This window comes from Juglans microcarpa x Juglans regia, chromosome 1D (assembly GCF_004785595.1).
Source record: "Juglans microcarpa x Juglans regia isolate MS1-56 chromosome 1D, Jm3101_v1.0, whole genome shotgun sequence".
Classification (NCBI taxonomy): domain Eukaryota; kingdom Viridiplantae; phylum Streptophyta; class Magnoliopsida; order Fagales; family Juglandaceae; genus Juglans; species Juglans microcarpa x Juglans regia.
This window is the reverse complement of record NC_054594.1, coordinates 30,028,974-30,047,356: the sequence shown is the minus strand read 5'-3', so window position 1 is coordinate 30,047,356 and position 18,383 is coordinate 30,028,974. Positions and strand designations below refer to the sequence as shown.

At 37.1% G+C, this 18,383-nt stretch overlaps 1 protein-coding gene across 1 annotated transcript; it reads right to left on the bottom strand.

Annotated features, from left to right (window-relative positions):
- Positions 1 to 2,939: 2,939 nt before the first annotated feature.
- Positions 2,940 to 8,197, bottom strand: LOC121254773 (fructokinase-2). The gene is made up of 4 exons (XM_041154923.1): positions 7,686 to 8,197; positions 4,905 to 5,237; positions 3,493 to 3,609; positions 2,940 to 3,340 (listed from the first exon to the last, which is right to left on the bottom strand). Exons 1-4 carry the CDS (start codon positions 8,106 to 8,108, stop codon positions 3,212 to 3,214), a joined length of 1,002 nt encoding a protein of 333 aa, XP_041010857.1. The 5' UTR covers positions 8,109 to 8,197; the 3' UTR covers positions 2,940 to 3,211.
- Between the last annotated feature and the right edge of the window lie 10,186 nt (positions 8,198 to 18,383).

Here is an 18,383-nt window from a genome sequence, read left to right as displayed (position 1 = left end):
TATGCTTACGATATCTGTTACATGTTGTTTGTTTAATTACTGAGATTTCTCAAAATCTCACTGTTGTAATTTTCACTACCATTCCCCTACTTGGAATAGTAGAAGTTGTGGCAGGAACCCAAGAGGAAAGAAATGGGGAAACGCAAGAGACCAACTCCTTAGAAGCCTAAGGAGTCTCTAGAGAGATGCGAGGTCTCTTAGGAGTCGACACTTTTAGGAAGGTTGAAACTTGCCGACCAATTCATCACTGAGGTGTTGCGGCTTTTTCGAGCAACTAAAGAGAATTTTGAACCAGGACAAGACGAAGTAGGATCGACCTCATGAAAAGGCTTATGTTATGAGACCTATTTTTGGGAATAACTCATTTTGATAACTTCGATGCATTGGTCCTGCATTTTGGGAGTCTCTTTTGGAACCATTAAGTCTTTTGATGGCTCTTATGAAATTTACGTTTGGGATTTATGTGCTTCGGTACCATAATATTTGTCCTATTATTTTACCTAAGTTGACTTTCTGCTATGATATATTGCATACTACTAGTTATTATTAGGTGCATGTATCTTAACTATCATGTACGAGGGATATGTAGCCTTATGTTACATATCTTGATGCTTCAGTTTCTATCGAATTCCAAGCAAGGGCTGGGGGCGTCACAAGAAGCTAGGGCGTAGCGACGTCAGGCACCATGCTCGGAGACCTCGACATCAAGAGCGTCAACCTCAAGAACGTCAGGATCGGGATTGTCGGGCTGGGGAGCAACAAGCTCAGGCATGGTTGGGAAGGCAGGACCCGTAAAAGCATCATGAATCTCTTTCATTCCCAACTTGCGGCTGAATGCAAAAGCTTCTTCGTCAACGGCAACTTGGCTAAGGTCAAGGTCCTGCAAATACTTCTCGAGAGTCTGTGAACATAGTTGCGGTCTCTCCAGGATGTGGCCTGACATCACCAACCTCTAAAGTGTCTCCCTCACCAAAAGCTATGGGTTGGGTGGATTTCTCAGAGGCCATTGACGAAGGAGTAGAATGCAGCGGGAAAATGAGAAAAGAGTATAAGCGGAAAAGAGGGGGAATTGGGAGAATAAGGATGACAAGAGGATTATAGTGCAGTGAAAGGAGATAAAACTATAATCCCAATCGCATTTACAAGGCGCTTTGAATCCCAGAAAATATGCACGAGTAGGACCTCCAAACATACGGTTGCAAATTTTAAGCATTTTTAAAGGAAATGTGAACTTAATGAAAAGGCAGGTAATGTGGGGAGTTAATGATTCCCAGCGAGATGTTCATCCCATGCAGACGAGATTAGGACCTTGATGGCTTACATCCCGGTAGCAGGGTAAGAAGCCAAGTCGAAGGATGAGCCTTACCATATGGAGGCAATCAATCCACACAAATATTCACAAAGCTACGCATCAAACTCAGGAGAGAATTACATACTAAATACATAATATTTAATTTATGATTACTGACTTAGGCATTAGAGGTATTCTCTCATAATCCTGAGCCATTCTCATTTCTAGGTACAAGTTGTTAAGGCTAGCTCCAAGCGTATGAAACAAATCCTCAACATTTTAGATTTTACACTATTGGCTCCCATTTAAATTGAGCTGTGTAAAAAAGATCGTATGTGTGCAATTACTCCGATTTGGTGACAACATAATTTTTTAGATTTTTTTTTCATTATTTGTAAGCTATTGTGTGGCACACCTTCCGCACTACTTACGTGACAAACTTTGATTAGAAAATTATTTAATTCTTAAACTTCTCTTATAAATCAAATTACGCCAAATCAACAGTGCAAAATCTGTATCATTGATTTGCAAATAGATCGTCACTTTTGCTTAATTTCATTTCATTGAGAACATCAAATAAAGGATATTTGGACTTGTTTGGATACAAGAATATCTCAGAATATATATTAATTGTAGTGAAATAGTTTGTAAATAGTAGTAAAATAGTTTGCATTAGAATATTTTATTGAGTTTGGGAAAATAAGAGAAAAAGTTGAATAAAAATATTATAGATTTAAAAAATTATTTTTTAATATTATTTTTATTTTGAAATTTGAAAAAATTGTATTGTTTTTTGTATTTGTTTAGAAGTTTGATAAAGTTGTAATGATTATGTTGTAATCAGATAAAAAATTGAATATTTGAAATTAAAAAATATTGTATTTGAATGGTGATTGGAAATGAAATATTTGAAAATATCTAAAAATGATTGTATTTCCAAACAGGCCCTCATTGACTTTCCAATGTTTGGTGCTAAGTCAGGCAAGTGAACATTTTAAAACTGTCTGATTACGTGTGTTATGTATCAAAATTAATTTGAAAAAGACGTATCATTTTTTGTATTTTATTTAAAAATTTGAGAAAATTATAATGATTAAGTAATAATTAAATAAAAATAGTTTAATATTTGAAATTGAAAATATTTCATGTTTTGAGTGATATTTAAAAATGAAATATTTAAAAATATCTTAAAATAGTTATGTTCTCAACGGGCCCTTAATTGATTTTTTGGTGACGGACATTTTAAAACCGTCCGGTTAAATATTTTATATATCAAAATTAAATTAGAGCGCTCACTTCCTTGATGCCATAGTGGCTCTGCTACATCTTGGCCAAAATGGGGTTGCCGGCAGCCAACCTTATGCACTCATCGAAGATGGGGTGGCTGGACTACCCCTCAGGGATGGATAGCTACCCTTTTCAAAGTTTGTTTTTTTTTTTTTTTTTTTTTTAAGTTTTTTTTAACAGAAATGAATCCAGTATCGTTCTCCAATAAAAAGGCTTACCATTGAAGGGGGAATATAGATAAATTCTAGACGGAAACTTAATACAGCTAAAAACAAATGTAAAAGGTGGTAAAAATAATTGGTGAAAATGAGGATTTGCAATGGCTTTTTAAAAAGCAAGCAAACAGGAGAAACACTAGATCTAGGACTGTTTAGTGTGTCACCCACGCTTTGATGATCACATCTGGTGAACCAAGACGAACCAAACATCTTGGAAACGTTTATTTGATAATACAAACCAGTAAAACACAAGCCGTTCCATCATTACACAATGTGGACAAACGAGTGAAAATGAGAGATTGAAACCCTCTTTAATCGAGCGGAAAGCATCCCCTATGGCCTAAAATAAAGAGTCATAACTGACAAGTCCTCCAAAGCAAAAGAAGTAGCATTAATAAATGCAAACCATTGTCGTCTATGCTCCTTTGAGAAGACTGCAGACTTCAGACTCCGTTGGAAGTGCAGGTATTGCTCCCTTTTTGGTAGTTGTAATGGCTCCACATGCATTTGCAAATTTTAGCACTTGCCTCAGCCTCGGTTCATCCTTCAACCAAAGTAAAGGCAAAAACACACATTTAGAAGCGTGGCCTATGATTATCGCAACTGCCTTAATTCAAAATCAAATCTGTTTAAGATGATTTAGTTAACTCAAAATCAAAATATTTAACTTGAGTTTGAAGAATGAGAGGTGCTTACTTCAAGTATAGATTGATCATCCACAATCTTGCTGAGTAGGGCACCAACAAATGAATCCCCAGCACCAGTCGAATCCACCGTTTTGACATGAAAAGCCTCCACTTCTCCATGGAAGTTCTGTTTGTGCAAACAAGTAATGTAGAGCTTTAATGCAAATGAAAATTTTCTGCTTAAGCAAATTAATTCCATTTGTTGAAAAATAACTTGTTGCACAAGCATATGGTGATGAAGATTTGTCAGTTTAGGTTGAAAGTGTCATCCGGTTTTCGAATGTCACCTAGCTTAGTATAGATAATTTTCAGGAGAAGATATTTGTAACCGTGAATTGTACAACTGTCATATAATCGCTTTGAAAAAAAGTAAATAAAACATGAGACCTACATGAAAATAATAATAATTTTTTAATAGTGGATCCCACTCTTTTTCAAAACGATTACACGATATTTACGCACTTCACGGTTATATATATAATTACTTAATTTTCCGAGCTCATTTATCCTGCCAAAATAAAGATTAGTTTATGAAAGAAGATGCCACGACAAAGGAACTGAAACAAAAACACAAGTCAACTTTCCACCCTTGTGGAACTTATTGTCATATTATCTTACCACGACTTCAACAAAGAAAGTGTTTGTTTCTTAGCTCTCCATTATTTTCTTTAAGTTGCCTTTACAAAAAAATTTGGCTACCTGGGCAGAGCATATTCTGCCTTGATTGATATGAGAGTGGAGCCACAGATGAATCTCCCCAAAAAGATTGCTTTTCATAGCAGTTACCGCTACGCTTAGGTCACAATCCTTAGATTCATATATAACAAAAAACAAAGTGGATTGACATATCCGAATTAATTCTGCATGATGACAACAGCAACCTTCAGCCTTATATTTAAACACTGCAAACTTCCCTTATTCAGAAATAAAAAATGTCCTATACCCAAAACCCCATTGATGACGGAAAAGTAAATAATAAATCTCAAGTTGGGGGGAGAGTTGGCACTGACTGTGACTGAAATTATTAGGTGATAGGGCCTTCGTTTTCCAAATTTTTAAATGTCAAGATATTGTAAGCATACCCCCACTTGTGCTAAAGGAAAGAAAGGCCAACCGACAAAAAGCGTGAACAGTATTTCCACTAGCAAGAGGCAAGGCCCACGGCGCTATGAATGTGTCAGCAGTCTTCTCAAGGGAAAAAAAAAGGTGTTTTGATCAACTGCAAAAGTTTATCCATTCTTTATTTATTGTAAAGTTTAAAGCTCTCAGCTAATCAGGCCAAGCCGAACATCCCCTTTTTCTGTGGAAGTTTCATTCTTCAAAACCATCACGTACGCATCACAGCTATCTACTTTAAAAATCCATAGTTTTTTTTTTAGCTAACAGTCAAATTTAACAGTAAGTAAACTCAGAAAAGCATACCTTCGTGTAGTATCTGCAGCCTTTCTCACCCAGAGTGACAAGGAGCAGCTTCAAGTTAGGGTGCCATAGTGACAACGCTGCAGCATCATCACACTTGTCACTTCCCGTGAGGAAATCCAGCTCCACATCGCTCACCTTAATGATGTCCGCCTTGTCCCATATGCTCTTTATCTGCTTACACGCCTCCTCCGCTGATGGCCACAGTGGCAGCCGGAGGTTAGGGTCGTAGGAGAGCAGGGCACCAGCATCCTTGGCCACCTCCATCGCCTTCAGATGTGCCGATCTGCATGGCTCCACGATCAAGCTTATGGATCCATAGTGAAATACTTTGGCCTATGAACACAATTATAACAGGACTTGCTTAATTCCACCATATCAAATGAAAGAGGGTCTAAACCATTGGAAATTCATTGCAAAGAAAAGAAAGTTGACTAATGAGTAAGGAAAACAAACTCAAGATCGATAGAGACCTCCATAAAAAGAAAAACCTCCATAAAAGAAAAATCTCTACAAATCAAGGCAGACTATTGGCTCTCTCTCCATACTTCTACAAGAACGACATTTTTTTCAACCTAGAGATAGCAAAATCATCCAATATATGACTTGTGGACGTGGATTTTTATGCCGAACTACGTAAAGTTATGTTCTCTTTATTTACATTTTATACACTTTATATATTATTTATTCTAAGGATGAGTATTTGATCACCACATCAACGCCCAAACTACCATGTGAGCCATTCAACCTAATTGTTGGACAGACAAATCCAAAATATTGCATCAACATCAATCATAATTATTTTAAAACATTCATTTCCCGGAAAATTATTATATTATTCCAAGATGTAGATAACGTAATACAAAGTCTATAAACGAATGACTGATTCAAAATATATTTGGATTTTGGTTTTTCTAACAAAACTACGTATCTGAGATATTTAACTATTATTTACCGAAATTTAGCAAAACTATAGTGGATTAAAAGGAAGTGGAACGTCATAATTGAAAAAATAATGCTACCTACACAAATAGATCAAACTCTATGCAGACTTTTTGTTAAAAAAATAGAATCCACAATATATTATTTTGCACTTTTAAAAATGAGATTTTTTTTTTACAGATAAATTATACCCGATAGGGATAAATTGACTAGAAAACCTATCACTAATAATAAAAAAAGAGATAAAGGCAAAAGATAAGATAAAAAAGAGATAAACTGAAAAAAGTTGACTCAGATTCTTAAAAGTAAAATAGTTCACAATGCCAATTGGATTCAATCACTCCAAGAAAGGAAATACACATCTATAATAGGAGATCTCTACAAATGAAGGTAACTCTCTACCACTTCTCTATATATAGACTCCACACATGGAGCAACTCCAAAGGATCTTCTTTCAAGAGAGGCATCATCTTCAACCTCTCAAAATCTTAAATTTTTTCATTGTATTGAGAGATTTGTAAAGTCTTGAGAGATTGTAAAATCACTTGTCATAGTAGATTTTGCCTCTAAACAACTCGTAGATGTAGACTTTTATACCGAACTACGTAAATCTCTATCTCTATTTATTTATTATTTATTTTATGGATGAACACGAAAAACACCACATGGAAGCCAAAATCACTATCGTGGACTGACGATAATTTATTTCTTCCTTCCAACCTGTCGTACAATTTTTGGTATTGACAATACCAAAGATGATTATTTGAACTTGTAAAACTCATTTATCAGATGAAAAGCTCATCATCTTCGCTCAAATCACATATAATTTTTTAATAATTTCCCTTATCAATTCTGTAGTATGGAACGATGAATAAAAAATTTTAATTAGTTTATAAAAAAAAAAAAAAAAAAAAAAATTAAATTAAAAATAAATATAATATATAATATGTAAAAATAATCAATAGCAAACCTCTTATCAAGATATTCCAAAGCTAAAAGTAAAGCCCTTGTGAGATATACCAAAGCCAAAAGTTTTGGAGAGCCGAACTAATCCCAATCGTCCGAAACAGCGCGTGATTCCAACCATTCATTTATTCAGCATCTATTTATTTAATTTGAGAAATGATCAACTACCAATTACTTTATCACTCTTAAATTACAATTGAATAAAATAATATCATTTTAAATTTTGATTTGATGTATTTAAAATTTAATACAATTATATTTTATAAAGAAATAGTAAATAAATAGTAGATGACTTTTTATCGTATTATTACTCATTTAATTTATGAAAAGAATCAGAGAAAGATTCATCTCACTATAGTCTCTAGATAAATTAAGATGAATTTAAATAATTTATAAATAATAATAAGATTTATGAAATAAAATAAGAAATAATAAAAAGATAAGTTTACATTATATTAGAGCGATATATTTAATCTCTATTTGTCGACCACGTCATATCCGTTAAAAGTATGGGACCCAGACGTGGGTCACACGACATGATTTCTGAATTTCGTGGCCCGTGAGATCGGCCCACTTCCCATCGTTCACTGTAGAGAGACAGAGATCGCGTTGCGCAATTTGCGGAATCCACAGATACTCGTGGGACACCCGACACCGTGCCAGATCATGGTTTCTTACGGTAGATCCCAAGAGAAGGGTTTGAGCCTGTGACCCCGCGAACGCGCGTGAGATTACCACTTCCCCTTCCCAAGAGCCACGAGGACTAATAAAAACACATTTTTTCCGGAAAACTTCAGACAAAGAAAATAATAGCAGCTACCACTAGCGAGGTTGAAGTTGAAGAGAGAGAGAGAGAGAGAGAGAGAGAGAGCGTACGGATCTAATAAGTTCAAGGTTGAGCTCCTCGGGCCGGAGGAGCATGTCGGCGCTGGGGTTGCGGTAAAACATGAACTCACGCTCGCCGTCGGCGCGTAGGGTGACGAAAGCGAGGGCGGTGCGGGCACCCTGATCGAAGTTAATTCCATTACCGGCGACGCCGTTTTGATCCAGGATCCCGGCAAGCATGTGGCCGAACTCGTCGTCACCGAGCTTGCCAACGAAGGCGGCCTTACCGCCGAGCCTGGAAACGGCGATGGCCACGTTGGCGGGGGCTCCACCGGGGGCCTTCAGGAATCCCGGAGCTTCGGCCAAGGAAACCCCGGAGACGGTCGGCACGAAGTCGATCAGCATCTCACCGAAACTCACGATCAGACCGCTTCCCGACTCGGGCACCCCATTATTGTTTAGCGACGAAGCCATCAGAATTTAATACTTAGATAAATATTGGTCTTTTGCAGAGACGGAGAGAAGAAGAAAGAAAGACTATTGGGCAAGAGATTGTGGTGGTATTTATAGAGGGACGGACGGTGGATTCCTATAACATTTTATAATAATATAAAGTTTTATTGTAATATGTTATTTTTATTTTATCCTTACGTTTAATTACACTCATTTTCACTTTGTCCTTTGTAATATAAATATCTTGTATTATATTTTTATTTTTCCTTTTAAATCTCATTTTTCCATTATCTTACCTTCAACTTCAATGTATTTCAATACTGTTCCAAGTCAACCATTAACTTTTGAACATTATAATATGCCTTCAACTGTATCTTCACTCCCTGCTTAGAATTTTTTCTCACCAAATACAGCTTCTCCCACTACTTTTCAAATCCATACAAATACTGAATCACAACCCTCATCATCCATACAAATTCATTCACTTTTAGATTCATTCATAGAATCTGAAACATCCCCTGACATAGAATCTGAAATAGCCCTATACCATAATCTGAAACAGTTTCTCTTTCAATTCGTAAACCATTTAGACATAGAGGAGCTCCTGGTTATTTGCAATATTACTATTGTAACTCTTTTACTACACATTCTACATCAAATTCCACAAGTTCTGTTCTTATACCAACATATATTTCATATGATATTAATCATTTTCTTTCTTATCATAGACTATACCCTAAACATAAATCCTTTTTTTAACTATTATTGTTGATATAGAGCCTGAATTTTATTATTAGGCAGTTAAGCACTCTCATTGGAGAGATGCTATCGCTGCCGAGATTCTAGCCTTAGAAAATAATAATACCTTTATTGTTACCTCTTTGCCTATTGGACAAAAACCCATTAGATGTAAATCGGTTTGTAAAATCAAAAATAGAGCTGATGGTTCTATTGAGCGTTACAAAGCTTGATTGTTGCTAAGGGATCTACCCAACGTAAAGGATTAGATTATTCTAAAACTTTTTCTCCTGTGGCAAAAATAGTTACTATTCGTACACTTCTTGCCATAGCTGCTGTTCATAATTGGTCTTTGGTTCAACTTGATGTGAATAACGCTTTCTTACATGAGGATTTACTTGAGGAAGTTTATATGACAGTTCCTTATGGTTTTCATACTATGAAGGAGTCTAAAGTATGCAAATTAAACAAGTCTCTTTATGATTTAAAGCAAGTATCTCGTCAATGGTTTTCCAAGATTTCTAATACTCTTCTTGAACTTGGTTTTAATTAGTCTAAAGCTGATTATTCCTTGTTTACTCGTTCCAATTGTGCTTCCATTGTTGCACTTTTTGTGTATATTAATGATATCTTAATTGCTAGTAATGGTTCACCTACTGTTGATGATTTGAAACTGTTGCGCTGAAAGATCTAGGTCAGCTTAAATACTTGGTTTGGAAATTGTAAGATCTCCTCAAGGCATTTCCCTATGTCAACATAAGCATACACTTGAGATATTACAAGATGCTGGATTTCTTGGAAACAGAAGGATGACCTAATCTATTATGCCAAAGTTCAAACAAGGCAAGTTTTGAGGATTTGGAACAAAAAAACAACTGTTTATCTAAATTGGATGCTATTACAGGTAAAAAATGAGTTTGAAGTAAATCACTAGTAGAAGAGCCTGATTGTTGCAAAAAGTAAAGCCCTCCCTTCTGTCTACCCTCTCCAATCAACTTCCATTGATTCAGGTCCTGTATAAAAAATTAAAAATTTAAAATTTAAAAAAAAAAAAAAAAAAAAAAAAAAAAGACAAATAGTAAGTTAGAGTCAAGGTTAACTTGCTAACATAAATTAATTTGAATGAAAAAGCTAGAATGCAAAGAACATCTCTAAGTATCAAATCTTTAGAAATGTGAACAATGCCAATATGTGTAATAGATACACTTTGGCCATTTGGAAGCTTGACAGTAGTGTTAATGACTGGTATGAAGGAAGAAAAAAAAAGATGTTGATTGAACTATATGATATGTAGCTCTCGAATCAAGAATCCAAAACGATAAACCAAGATTAGTAGATAAATCTAAGAAACAACAAATAGTTTCTCGTTCATCTGCGGATGCGGAATATCGTTCTATGGCCACTACAACTTGTTAAATTGTTTGGCTTCTTTCCTTACTCTCAGATTTTAAAGTTTCTCATTCTAATAGTGCCCATTTGTTTTGTGATAACACAGTTGCACTTCATATTGCTGCTAACCCTGTCTTTCATAAGTGCACAAAACATATTGCGCTTGATTGTCATTTTGTACATAACAAGCTTCAAGCTGGGATTCTTAAGATATTTCATGTTGGTTCTCAACATCAACTTGCTGATGTTCTTACTAAAGCTTTAGGTAGTCACCAATTCTCTACATTGATAGCTAAGATGAGAGTTCATTCCATTTACTCTCCATCTTGAGAGAGAGTATTACATTTTATAATAACTTGTATAAAGTTTTATTGTAATATATTATTTTTATTTTATCCTTACATGTAATTATACTCATTTTCACTTTACCCTTTGTAGTATAAATACCTTGTATTATTTTACAATATTGATATTCAAAATATACACTGAAGTAATTTTTACATGTATTTTACATTTAATAATTCCAATCGATATATAATATATACATAATTAAGAATAGAAAATTAAATAAATAAAACAAAGCACAAACTATTTTTTTTTAATTGAAATTAATTGTGATAAATCAGAACATCCATTTGTATTTCTGATCGCTGGGATCGCCATCCATGGCCCTCACTTCAATTGTGGGGTCAAATGTTTGCTTAAAAACAATTATAATTTTGCGCGACAATGACTCTGGCTGTCAACACCTAATGGTGTCAAGCATGACGGAAAAATAAAAGATAGCTTTAATTCTTTAAAAGAATATGACTATTAAAATAGTTTATGTGGTTTACATTTTAGAAAAATTGCTTCTCATATTCTAATTTTGAATTATTTAATCCATCTGTTGAGTTTGATCATTTTAATTGTTTCATTATAATTTGTTACTGAAGTCAGGTCAACGTTAGTGATTGTGTGCTATCCTTTTTATTCGAGCATCTCCATCCGGCTGAATATCCATGGATTTTGGTTAAAATATTGTAAAAGATTTAGGGGAATGACCATTTCGACCCTCACATCAGGCTAAATATTTTAGGGTTTATTTTTAGCGATGTTACAGTTGATCCTCATATATGGGACTTCACTGTGGATCGAGGCTTTATCGTAGATCTCCTTTCAAGTAGACAATTGTTTTCCTCCTTCTTACTGTTCACCCTCCCACATTTCTCACCCTCTCTGCTCTGGAGTCTCTTTCGCGTCTATCGACAACAGTCCCTTCGATCGTCTTCTCTAGTAAGTCTCTCCACCTTGTCTGAGAAACACACGCGCGCGCGCGCACTCTCTCTCTCTCTCTCATAAATCCTTTCGAAACATGCCTAACCAAAATCTACTAAGAATACTAAGAACATGCCTCTAGATGATACTAAACATGCTTTGAGAAACTTAACCAAAATCTCACAAAATAAACTTCAACTAAGTAAAGACCGAAACATGTTTGATGATCAATCCAAGATATCAACTTAAAACTTAGCATGTGGTTTTTCTTCAAATACCAACTCTTAATTATCATCCCAAAACCATATTTAAGCTTATCACTTCATATCTAAACATATTATAATCATATTTCAAGTCTAATACACGATTAACCAACTAAACATCAAATCTGTATTAAGTAAGTTTTCCAACTATTAATCATTACCAAATTCAACCCAAAACTCACTTTTTATACCATAAATCAAAGTTTGACATGTTAACACATCTTACACTAAAGAGTCATGGCAGAATCACTTACCAATCCGAAGCTTTACAGGTCACTCAATACCAACTTTCTTGCAAAGGTGCTCGGTTTCTCTCTTTAACTAGTGTTTATGGAGCTTCTTTCACACAATGCTCATATGCTCTTGAAAGTGAGTGGATGAAGGTGGAGGATGAAGGGTGCTATTTATAGGGCTCTTAAGAAGAAGAAAATCATGTAAGAAGCTAAGTATCACACAGCTTGTCCGAAATTGAGAAGGGAAATTCACCTTGTTGCAATCGGCTAGGGTGTTATGATTGTGTTTCATTTTATTTTCTCACGTGCAACTAGAAGAAGCTCTTTGTCTCCCTATGGTTGAAGACCTAGCTGAGTGTGTGTGGGGTGTAGGTTTCAAATTTTTTAGAGATGATCAAGTTCCCAGAAGAATTAGCTAGCTTTGCAAACTTTCCTCTCAAACCAAAACCATCTCCTAATACCACTTGATTCCTAACCAATTTAGCTCTAAGGGTCCATGTAGGTGCAAACCTATTCCTTTGTTTTGAATGAGAGAGATGAAGGTAAGGGACACTTGGCTTAAGCTTGTGAAAGAAATGGAAGAGGGTGGAAGAGATGTGCATCAGCCGAGAATACCAATTTGGCTTCTTTCACCTTACCTTAATCTTTGTAGCCTAGTAAGACGTGTGTGTGGGTCAAGTCAGAAAGCTTGGAACTCTAATCCAAGTTTGGGGACAAAGTTTATGGCATGGGAATGGGATTGATTTTGTTTGCTGAATGGGGTAAGCTCATGATGATACTCGGCTAAACGTTAGGTGTACTGTTCCTATTTTGAATGTGTAAGAAGGTGTAATTGTTATCCCTACACTAATTTTGAAATTTCAACTTTGATTCTTGAGAGGGGGATGATTTTGTTGCAGAAATTACACAGAAGTTTGACTAAAAATCGATGGCATCTATTGAAGGGTATCCAATTGCACTGAGTGAGGTGTTTGTGTGGACTGCACGGTTTTGACATATCTCAAACGTGCATGACATGTGCTAGCATTTGTTCTTAGCCTAGTCCTAGTGATGCTTGATTTAATTCAAGGGAAGTGATGCTTGGTTTCAGAAAAGTTTTTTAGAGAAGTGAGATTTGAGTCAATTAACCGATACCTAGTCTTTATGCCATCATGTTGTGTTTTTGTCCATGGCCGAACCATGTGGCACCTTAGATCACCTTTGATTTAATGGCCCCAAGTTTTTTTGTTAGGCTAGGCTTGGTTTTAGGCTTTGGGTTGGGCCTTCGTATTTGGGCCTTAGGTCTAACTTGTTGGGCCTTGTTATTGGGCCTTAGGTCTAGCTTGTTGCCAAATTGGGCCTCAACTTTGGACTTCATATGGGGCCTCATATTGGACCTCTTTCTTCAAAAGTTTGATATATCATTTAACTAAGTTTGTGTCCTCCTCATATCCATATAATTTGCAAAGTATGCTATAGGTTCATCTCCAAGCCCATTGATCCAAGAATTTCTCAAAGATCTTATCTTAAGTAATGGAAGTCATTTGGCTAAATTTTAACCCCAAATACTCAAAAAGATAGTTTCTTTTAAAAGTCCATATAATCACGCCCAATTCATTAGTCACTATTGCCAAGATCCCAAAGTCTTCTTGTTCCCTTTGCATGATTTGGCAAGGTGTTATAACTTGACTGACAGTCATGGCCCATGGATCCCACCGGTCCTGCCTTAAAAATAAAGTTTGCTGGCCGTATTCAGCAAAACACCAAAGAAATTAAAAATATGTCAACAAGGAATTTTGCTCGACGATACAATTCGATTGTTAAAAAAAAAAAAAAAAAGTCGAGCAAACTTCCATTATGCGAAAATCCTTCAGTAGGGAACGATCTCAATTGGGAAAAATTGAAAACAGAGGCTAAATTGCTCTGATTTTTCTATCTCAAACTTGCTATTTAAATTTTATTTAAAAATATTTGGTTTTTTGGAGGTTTCCCCCACAAGACTCCCCAAGGTTCCATGAGAAGCCCAGCAGCTATATGCCCCATGAACATACTTCACTGGAAATCACCAGCATGATGCGAAACACCGTCTACAAAGCCTCTCTTGGGTACCACTTGGGCATCTTAATCCTTCTTCATCAAAGTAGACAACTTGGTATCGCGGGTGATGACTTGCATAATTTCTTATATTTTATCACTTCTTAACTTTAAACTTTAGTCTAATTTTATTCATTTTTGTTGATTTTAGGTTTCATTGCTGTCATTTAAATTTATTTGAGATTTGAAGAAAATGAAGATTCAAATTTTACAAGCCCATCATCTAGGGACTCATTCACATTTAAATGAAGAGTTTGGAACTTTGAAAAGTAAAACCCAAAGAGTTTTAAGTAGAGGAACGGCACAAACTGGCGACAAGGAAATCATTTCCTTGTTATTTACGGAGCTGGACGCAAGTTGGCAATTTGAGTAGAAGAGGTATGTGAAAACATATGATGCGGAAGGCTGGTTTTATGGAATGAAGAAGTGGGATAGCTGGGCTTTTGAACAAAACGGATTGGAGTGGCATTTGCTACGCGGACGAAAGGAGCAATTTTCGAGTGTTCGGTCTTTGGCTTATGCACGCACGGAAGTGAGAAAAAAAGAAGAAGATATTTTTCAATTCTGGTTTCGAAGAAGAAGAGAGCGAGGGAACAGAGCAAAAAAAAAAGGGACAGAAAACATTAGTTTTTTGTGGCTTTTACACAAATAGACGAAAAGCGGGATTTTTTTTTTCGTTTCAGATGTTGCGACTTGGAGAAGGAGACTGCGGGCTGAGAGGCTTAGACAACAAGAGTATTTTTCAGTGTTCATTTTCTTCCACTGTTCTCAGAAAAATTATGGTGAATTCGTTTATGTTGAATTTAATTTTTAGCATGAACTAAATTTTCTTTATTCTAGGAAAACGATGTAATCTAGTTCCAAACTATGCTTGCTTTTCTATGCTAATTTGAAGTAATTCTCTTCTATATTTGTCTGATTTATTCTGAGCTTACTGATTCTAATTAACTAACAATTAATTAGATAATTTTGATCTTGTGATTTTCTGTCGAAAGAGGGAATTATAGGATAGATATTGGATATTTCGACATAGGTAAATATAGAGATCGAAAGATTTGTATGAACCTATGTAGTATTAAAATCGTTGGTCTTAATGTTTTCTTGTTTTATTAATTTGCATACTCTTATGTAAAATGATGAACAAGAATATTTTCAATTAACTATCAAAAGAGACATTTGGATGAATGGGAGATTTGCTAACAAATAGAGAGAATTAAATTCAATTAATTAGATGAGTAAAACATAGTATGGGATTAGGTGAAATCGACTTCCTAAAAGTTTTCTTTCCCATTAATTTGATCTTCAAACAATATCTTTATTTTCCTTTGAGTATTTTCTTTGAATTAATTTTATTTTAAATTACAATTACAAAAATCTTAGTGATTTTTCTAAATAAAGTCGAGATTAATATAATTTCGATATTTGTCAAATATAAGTTACCAATCCTTGAAGACGATACTCTTCTCATCATTTTACTATCAAATTACGATACTGTGCACTTGCAGTTTTGCACCGATCACTTTTTTGGCGCCAGCACCCTAGATCTTCATAATTTCCAAAGCATGGCTGCCTATTGGCCTCACCTGTGCACCGAAAGCCATCACCAATCACTAGCGAAATGGCTCACATTTGAAATCTAAAACTTGTGATTGGGATTATTTACACTGCCCCGTTTGGTTTCTTTGCAGAAACCTCTTAGCGCGGTCAAGTTTTGTCTCCAACCACAACAACGCGGTTGAGCTCTGTCTCCCACCATAATAATGCGGTTAAGTTCTGTCTCCCACCACAGTAACGCGGTCGAGCCCTGTCTCCCGCCACAACAATGTGATCGAGCTCTGTCTCCCTCCCCAAAACAATGTGGTAGAGCTCAGCCTACCGCCACAGCAACGCGGTCGAGCACTGTCTCTCGCCATAACAATGCAAATGAGCTCTACCTCCCGCCACATGAGCGCAGTCGGGCCCCGCCTCCGCACTACAGCACGGTCAAGTCCCAACTCCTACCACATCAGCACGGTTGAGATTCATCTCTCGTCACAGCAGCACGGTTGAGTTCCTTCTCTCGCCATAACAATGTGGTTGAGCTCTACCTCTAGCCACTACCGAGTGGTCGGGCACTGTCTCCTGCGACAGCGGCGAGGTCTGGCCCTTCCTCCTGTGACAACAACGCTATCAAACTTTGTCTCCAGCGATAGCAACGCAGTTGGGCCCTGCCTCCTGTAATAGCAGCACGATTGAGCTTCGACTCCTGCCACTGCAGCTTGATCGAGCCATGCCTCCCGCGACAATAGTGCAATCGAGCTCTGCCACACGCCACTGTAGCACAGTTGAGCATCTCCTTCAGCAAAGCCAAGTCCCTTGACTCACAGAGAACAATGACGAGGACAGTCCCTTGACTGCTTTGACCCTCGCACAAACACTGAGTCCCTAGACTTGCGTAATGAACAATGATGATGACAGTCCCTTAACTTCTTCAACTGTTGTCCACGAAAGTCGAGTCCCTTAACTCGAGGTGAACAATGACGATGACAGTCCCTTGACTACTTTGACCCTCGCCCATGAAAGCCGAGTCCCTTGACTTGTGGCTTCCAACGGCAATGATAGTCCCTTGTCTGCTCGACCCCCACCGACGAAAGCCGAGTCGCTAGACTCGCGACGACCAACTGCGATGACAGTCTCTTGATTGCTTGACCCTCCCCCATGGAAGCTGAGTCCCGTGACTCGCCATGAACAACAGGCAATGACAGTCCCTTGATTGCTTCGACCCTCACCCACAAAGCTAGGTGCCCTTGCACTTAGGTCACAAACCGCTACCAGAGGTTTTCTCTGGGAACGAGCCATCAAGCTCCCAAATCGCCTCATGCGGGTTGCCTTCGGAAATGAGTCGACGAGCTTGACAACTGTCTAAGATGGACCCAAGGGGTCGAAGGGCTCCCTAACCATTTAGCATGGGTTACAACAAATGAACTCTAACATCAATACCAACAAAAAGAACCTCAAGGAGCAAAAAATCCCACTACTACCAACAAATAACAAAAATCAATCTTGGAAATGCACACTCTTCACTAACAATAAATGGTCTCATGCAACCTATCATGCAAATGTTCATACAAACAAACTCAAGCTGAGCTTCGCACTCTCAACTAGCATGGTCGAGCACATCTCCCGCCTACCTCTTCAAGCTGAGCTCTGCTATTGCAATTAGCGCGGTTGAGAGGATCTCCGGCCTACCTCTCCAAACTGAACTTTGCGCTCACAACAAACGTAGTCGAGCGCATCTCCTGCTTAACTCTCCAAATCAAGCTCCACGCTTGCAAGAAGCATGATCGAGCACCTATCTCGCCAACCTCTCTACGCCGAGCTCTACACTTGCACCTAGCGCAGTCAAGTCATCTCGCACCTAGCTCTCCAAGCCGAGCTCTATGCTCAGGGATCTTCACTACCTAGCACAGACAACAAAAAACCAGAGAATAGTTCCCAGAATTTGTTTTTCTATAGTTTTGTATAGACTATCTCTGCCGCGGCTTAACTTGAAGATTCTTTAGATCTTCCTGCTAAGCAAGTCGACCTTAAGAATTGCGAGCAACACCCAAGCCACACCAAGCCTTGTTCATGATAAAGGTGCTATCAAGAAGAAAGAGGAAGATAGAGGAAGGAAAGAAAAAGCAAAAGTTGAAGGGAGGAAAGCATGTCAGACACGCAAGCGTAAGAAGTGACATAAAGCTGGTTTTCTAATCTACCACTTACAGGGCATCAATAAAAGGGAGACCAGAGCAGATGAGAAAGGAGGAAACTTCTGGACTTCGACTGGAAGGAGGATGGACCATCTTCAACCTCACGAAAAGAGTTGTAGAGATATTATCTTCTCCAGGCAAAGGGGTATCTGACCTCCATTGTGCAGAGAGAAACGAGAGACCATGAGAAAGTATAAAATATTTCTATTATAGTGGATTTGCTCTCCAAAGGATCCATGTACGTAAGTCATATGCCGAACTACGTAAATCTATGTGTCTCATTCTCTATTTATATTTACAGTATTATTTTTCTATTTACTATTATGGATGTACATACAGACACCATATTGACGCTCTAAGCCACCACCATGGGCTTCAAACCACTTCATCGAGATTAGGTCACATCCAAGGGTCGAAAATGACTATTTCTCTCATTCCGACTTGTTTTGTGGTTTTTGGCATTAACAACCGTCTCATTACTATCAAGCTTTAGTTTATCTTAAAAATTATATTGACAGTGATCTATTCTTAGCATTAATCCAAGAAGTAGAGATTGACTCAACAAGTTAATTCTCAATTTATATTTTTTTCTTTATTAATTAAGTTAAATTG